At 40.3% G+C, this 6,657-nt stretch overlaps 1 protein-coding gene across 1 annotated transcript in view; it reads left to right on the plus strand.

Annotated features, from left to right (window-relative positions):
* Positions 1–1,047: 1,047 nt before the first annotated feature.
* The window catches only part of DBT (dihydrolipoamide branched chain transacylase E2), a 46,981-nt gene continuing 41,371 nt past the window's right edge, over positions 1,048–6,657 (plus strand). The window contains exon 1 of the mRNA XM_008697659.2: positions 1,048–1,184. Within this exon, the coding sequence (XP_008695881.1) occupies positions 1,134–1,184 (51 nt within the window). The 5' untranslated portion in view covers positions 1,048–1,133. The remainder of the gene's footprint in view (positions 1,185–6,657) is intronic.

The raw sequence follows: 6,657 nt of genomic DNA on the forward strand, positions 1-6,657 counted from the left end.
TCTTTTGACTTTCCAGATTTTGTTATAAAAGTAATGATTTGAATTTATTGCTTACAGTAGTTTGTATGTGAAATATACTGAAAAGCAAATAAAGCAAAAATAAAGTGTGAGTTTGGGTAATATTAGACAGTAAATTTGTGAAAGAACTGAGAATTTGTTTCACAGCCACTAACCGTCAATGTTGAGGATTTATAATGCCTTTGTTCCCATGTTTTTGTCTTTGATTCTTTAGATATCTGTACAGATTTTAATTTCCATCTAGAGGGCAAAAACCAGGCAAATGTCATCCCAGAAGTTTTTTAGAAATTGGTGTCCTAATTGCCCTGAGAAAGATTGATTATTAAAGCTCTGATCTTTTATTTTCCCCCCAATTAACTTGACCTGAATTTGACATTCTCCAAGAGCCAAGTAAATCAAGGTTATATGCCTGTGATACATATTGTATATGCTGGGCAGCTGCATCTGACAACATTCTGTAAGAAGAAAAGATAATGTTGGTATCTTTATTTTAGACATGAGGGTAACCTTCATCTTCTGTGGAAAAAAAATTGAAAAGGCAACTTCGGTTACCAAGAACCCTCAATGGGAGTTAGGAATACCAGTCACTGGGTAGGATTCCAGCATGGATTCCAGTCCAGCATTGTGACTCAATTAGTGGTACTGAGTCTTGCTACAAAGTATAGAAATATCCCATTTTCTGTAATCAAGGCGGGTACAATACAAGCTGAAAGGGGGAATTTTCCTACTCATCAGGTCTTCACCATAACACTCTCTAAGTAAGTGCCCTTCCTTTTTGTTCCCTTAACAGTCTCTATTTCTACTACACGGATGAAAAAGATGATCGTTGGTGGACACAGCAATGGCTTGCCCAACTTCGTCTCTGAAATTAACGTTGAGCTACCTCCTCCCCACTTTTTCCCTTCCAGCGTGCTCTTTTACCTTCGCGCGGGACTATTCGCCCCCTAGTATTTATCTCAGGCCCCGCCCCGCCCGCTGGTTGGCTTTGGGTTGGGAGGCTCGTTCCTTCCCTCGCCATTGGCCGCTCGGGGGGGAGGTGCGTTTCCCGGCTCCCGATAGGTCGCCCCCGCGAGACAAAGCTAACAACCACGCACCATTTGTCATTTCCGGGTAAGATGGCTGCATTGCGTGTGCTGAGGACCTGGAGCCAGACTGGTGGGCGGCTGGTAAGCGGTTTGGGGCTGATTTGAGGTCGGGAAGGAGTGATTGGTCGCTAGTATTCCTGAGGAGGTGTGTTACTTTGTCGTCCGAGTGCCAGGCAGACAGGGGACGCGTGATGGAGAAGTGGAAGGATGTATGCTAAACGAAGGGCAGAGAGGGTGCCGAGCGGACCGGTCCGGAGAGCCCACTCTCTCCTCACCTGGCCGCCTTTCTGTCGCGACTCCATCTCCTTCCAGCTTATCTACACCCAGGCCCTTCTAGCCTTTCACCGTTAGCCTTTTATTGGGCACCATCTAGGTGCTGGGCATTGTGATAGGCGCTGGGGATATGGAGATATATAGTCATTCAGCATTTATTGAGCACCCACTGTGTGCCAAACACTGACAACACGACCCCTGTCTCGGAGAACTACAGTTTAGAGGAAGAGACCCGTAAAGTAGTCCTTTCTTCCGAGGAGTAGAGAGAGTCAAGCTTCATTCTGAGGACCTGTAATGTATCTTTACACTTTACAACCTTTTTATCACCAGAGCTACGACCTACCACCATCTCCCCTGAAGTTTCTCCCTTTGAACAACCATTTAGCACCAAACATCCCAGTAGCCATAGTGTTTCGTCCTATTTGCATAGCGTTTTTCCTTCTGGGATCCCTCTTCCCTAAGGTCTTACAGTGGTCGACCCCTGATCTTACAAAATCTGTTAAGAGCCTGCTGTGTACCAGGAACTGTGCTAGGCACTCGGGAAGCAAATGTGAATAAGAGAGACCCCTGCCCTCTCAGATTAATTACAGCCTTGTGGTGGAAGGCAGGGGAGAAATAGATATAAGCAATTAGGACATCTTGATAAGTGCTATAATGGGACATTATAGAGTTACAGAAACACATAGGTGGGGTCTTGGGGGGTCAGAGAGGAGTTCTCAGAGGATACTGTGGAACTTGAGATTTGCACCGTGATAGGTATTGGTCTCTCTTTTGAAAGTTCTCCTTGCTTGGCTTCTGTGACACCAGCTTCCCAACATTCTTCTTCCTAGATGTTAGGCCACTCCATCCCAATCACCTATTTTCCTGCCTGACTTTTTAAATATGCTTTGGTGTTTTTAAGGGCTCTGACTTTGGCCATCTGTATTTTCTGGACTATTTCAGCCACTTCTTTGAATTTAGTTTGCCATCTGTATATGCTGATGATTCCTAAAGTTCCCCAGTCTTCAAGCCAGCTCTACTCCAGACCCATATATATCCTACTGTCCTGGAAATCTCCAGTTGCATGCATATTAAGTATTTTTCAGCTGCAAGTAATAAAAGCCCAACCAATAAATGGGAAATTAACTATCGATGCATCCCAAACCTAGATGGCAGCTGGCATTGGTTAAGTGGCTCAAACTTAATCAGGGTTGTCATTTCAACAATTCATGTGGCCTTTCCCTCACAGTTACAAGAGGGCTACTACAACTTCATATTCAAGGCAGGAAGGAGGAAGGGGTGGTACGAGCAGACTCTTTGGCCAAGACTATGTTACATGGCCACTGCTAACACAAGGGGTCTTGAAGAAGCTAGCATTTAGGCATCTCACAGAGTCTACCCTAATGCCTCAGAGGCACATCAGATTCTGGGTTCCAGAACTAAACCCTCAGACCTGTTTCTCTTTTGGTTGTAGCCTATAAATCTCCAAAATTTAGTCATTATTCTCCATCTTGCCCCCAACTGCAACTATCCTGGTCCTTCCTAATTGGACGTTCTGCCTCCAATCAGTGCCTCTCCAACCCATTCTCCACAGTATAACCAGGGTGGTCTTATAAAGACATACATTTGAGAATGTCATTTCCTTGCTTAAAACTGCCGCAAGCAAAATGTCCAAAATCTAAAAGACTATGAGGCAATTTATGATCAGGTCCTTCCCAGATCTCTCAGGCTTCATTTCTTGCTGAAACCTACCCACGCCAACCCCCACTCTGACACTTCCCTCACCCTTGCCCCACACTGAACCATACTGGAAGTACATTGAGTTTCAGTTAATTAAACACACTGCTCTCTCTCAACTCCAGACTCCAGACCTTTGCACATCTATTTCCTCTGCTTTAAAGACTCTTGCTTTCTTTCCCTATGGCCTNNTTTGCAAGACACCTCATCTCCTGGATTACTCCTACTCATCCCTTAGATCTTACTTTACGTTTCTTTCTTTTGTGTATGTTTTTAATACTCTGTTTCTCCCATTGTAACACTATGTCATCATCACCTCTTTAATTGTCTTCCTTTGAAGGTATGGACCATTCATCCCATGAGAGAAGGAATTCATCTATTTTGTTCTCTAATCCCAAGTGCCTGGCACAGTGTAGATACTCAATAAATATTTGTTGAACAACTCAATAAAAAAGTCTATTTTTTCCATCTATTATAAAGTTATAAACAACAGGAGGTCTTAATACTTATAGTAGATTATTAACAAGGCCTTACTGTGTTGTGTTTTATACTCCCCTATTACATCAAGCATTTGACTTTTTTTTTTTTTAAGATTTTATTTATTTATTTGACAGAGAGAGACAGCCTGCAAGAGAGGGAACACAAGCAGGGGGAGTGGGAGAGGAAGAAGCAGGCCCCCAGCGGAGAAGCCCGAAGCCCGATGCGGGGCTCGATCCCAGAATGCCAGGATCACGCCCTGAGCCAAAGGCAGACGCTTAACGACTGCGCCACCCAGGCACCCCAAGCATTTGACTCTTGATTAACTTACATTGAATTAACATTGAACTTTTCTAATTTGTCTGTCTTCCTGTAATGAAGTATAAGCAACTTGAATTTAGGGACTGTATTCTGTAGCTTAGTTAGCTTTGAATTCCCAAGCCCAGCACAATCCCTATCTTTAGGAGTGTTCAACAACTGTCTGTTTTAAGTGTTATTTATTTCCTTATTGGAATCTGCTAAAACTTTGTTTCATCTCCTATTTTTTTGTATTCTGTTTCTGGAAAAAAAATGTCTTTATTTATTTATTTATTTATTTATTTATTTATTTATTAAGATTTTATTTATTCATTTGAGGGAGAGAGAGAGAGCACAAACACGGAAAGGAAGGGAGAGGGAGAAGCAGACTCCTTGCTGAGCTGGGAGCCCCATGTGGGGCTCAATCCCAAGACCTGGAGATCACAACCCGATCCGAAGGCCGACGCCCAACCATCTGAGCCACCCAGGCACCCCTGGAAAAAAATGTCTTTTTTAGCTTGACAAGTCATTTTTTCTCCTTCTCCCTTCTGTTGCTTTTTTATCTTCCCATTCAGCAGCTTCACGAATGTTTTTTAGCCTTCACATAATCCACTTAGTCACTATCACAGAAGGCCTGGTAGACTTAACATTGCTTTCTCCTTTCCACTGTAAAGCATTCAGGAGCCTGGTAGTTCATGCCCCAAATACTATAATAGTTTTTTAACTTTTTCCTCTCTTACTTGGCTTTACCTGTTATAATCTAATCAATAGGCTGCAACAATATTAATTTCTTAGTCCTTTTTCTCCAATAACCTGTAGTGTAAGAGTTCAAACTCCTTATCCCGACATTTACAGTCATCAATAATTTAGTCCTTGAGCCACTTACAATGCTCCCTTTTATAAATTTGATCAACCCAAATCAAGCAACTCACTGCCTGAGAAGACAAGTTCCAGCAGCAGTTCCTTTGTTTATTCTGTTCCTTCTGCCTTAAAAGTGCATTTTGGCTCTTTAATAATTAATGCTTATTATGCAAGGCCCACCTCAGCTCTTCCTCCTGGAAGCCTTCCCAGATCAAGTCAACCTGAAAAAACAAAATAAAACACAAAGAACTCTCTACTTAAACTCCTCTAACACCTACTGCCTATACTTATTACAAAAAACCAGAGCATACATGCCCATGCATGAGTATGTGTGTGTCTGTGTGTGTGTGTGTGTTTATTGTTTCAGCTAGGTTATAAATTCAAAGCAGGGATTATTTCTGTGATATGAGAGAAAGAGCATCAGCTTTAGAGTCACATTTACTTGGTTTCAGAGCTGAATTTTGCCATGTTTACTTTGTGACCTTGGACAAACCACTTAACCTCTCCGATCATTAGTTTCTCGTGTGTTTAAGAGGGCTAATGTGCCTATTATTCCAGAAGGTAATTGTGAGATAAAAAGATGATGATGCATTTCAAGACTTTTAAAGTACCCAGCCCATAGTAGGCATTCAAAAAATGTTTGATAGTTTCTGCCTCCCTTGCCTGATAAGCAGTTCTTCAGTAAAAGTTGCCGTTGTTGAAGGTAGGACCTTTTAGTAGTTTAATTTTCTTTCAAAGGTTTTTTAACAACTATTTTTTAAAAATCAAGGTGAATGCATGTAATTCAGAACTTCCATTTACTGCCCTAAATTAAAATTTATGAATGTCTGATGAAGTGAAGGTTGATTTATGCCTTTGATTCTGTTGTTGACGAAGAGCCAGGGTTGTGGGAGTTGAAGGGGAAAGAAAGGACACAGAAAATGGGTTTGGGAAAGATACTCTTTCACTATCTGCTAAGTTTTAAGCTATCAATTTTAGTTAGGTTTTATGTTTCCTGAATGTTAATAAGAATAAAATATATATTGCAAAGATTAGTGGCTTTATGATTATCTCTTAAGGTAAAAGTAAGATGCATGATAAGATTAAGTGTTTTAGGAAAGGGATCTTTAGTTTTTCTTTGCCTTCAGAAATCAGTAACAGCTTGGAAATTAATGTGAAATAGCACATAATAATTTAAATGTGTTATTCCTATTGGTAAAGCAAATATTTATTTTTATATTATTTGCTGGCAGAAAAAGAATAAAATTCTTGTTTATAAATACATATTATAGTATGGATGTAATACATAACATAATTTGTATTATAATATAACTTTAAAATTTTAAGGCTAATCACCACTAAAGAATCAAGTACATGATAATAAAGTAATTTTTAAAATTCAAAGTAACTCCTACATTAATAAAAAAATTTCATATACATACCAGTATTCTCAAATACAGTAAGGGGGTTAGAAATTTCTATACATCATGTTTTGGGGTGCCTGGGTGGCTTGGTCATTAAGCGTCTGCCTTCGGCTCAGGTATGATCCCGGCGTTCTGGGATCGAGCCCCGCATCGGGCTTCTCTGCTGGGAGCCTGCTTCTTCCTCTCCCACTCCCCTCGCTTGTGTTCCCCTCTCTCGCTGGCTGTCTCTCTCTCTGTCAAATAAATAAATAAAATCTTAAAAAAAAACACAAAAATTTCTATATATTATGTTTAAAAGTGTGATGTAGTTAACCAGGTATTAATAACATTGAAATACTAATTTTCAAAACAAAATAGTCTACCTTTCAGACACATAGGTTCTAATATATCAAGTTGAATAGATTCAGGTCTACTTATTTCTATTACATATTGTCTTGCATTATACTAAGATGTTATACAAAATGATTACATCTGAAGAGCCATCTGTAAATTATAGTAAGAAATTATAGTAAGAAAACCTTTCCCTA

This window comes from Ursus maritimus, unplaced genomic scaffold (genome assembly GCF_017311325.1).
Source record: "Ursus maritimus isolate PB19 unplaced genomic scaffold, ASM1731132v1 scaffold_12, whole genome shotgun sequence".
NCBI lineage: Eukaryota > Metazoa > Chordata > Mammalia > Carnivora > Ursidae > Ursus > Ursus maritimus.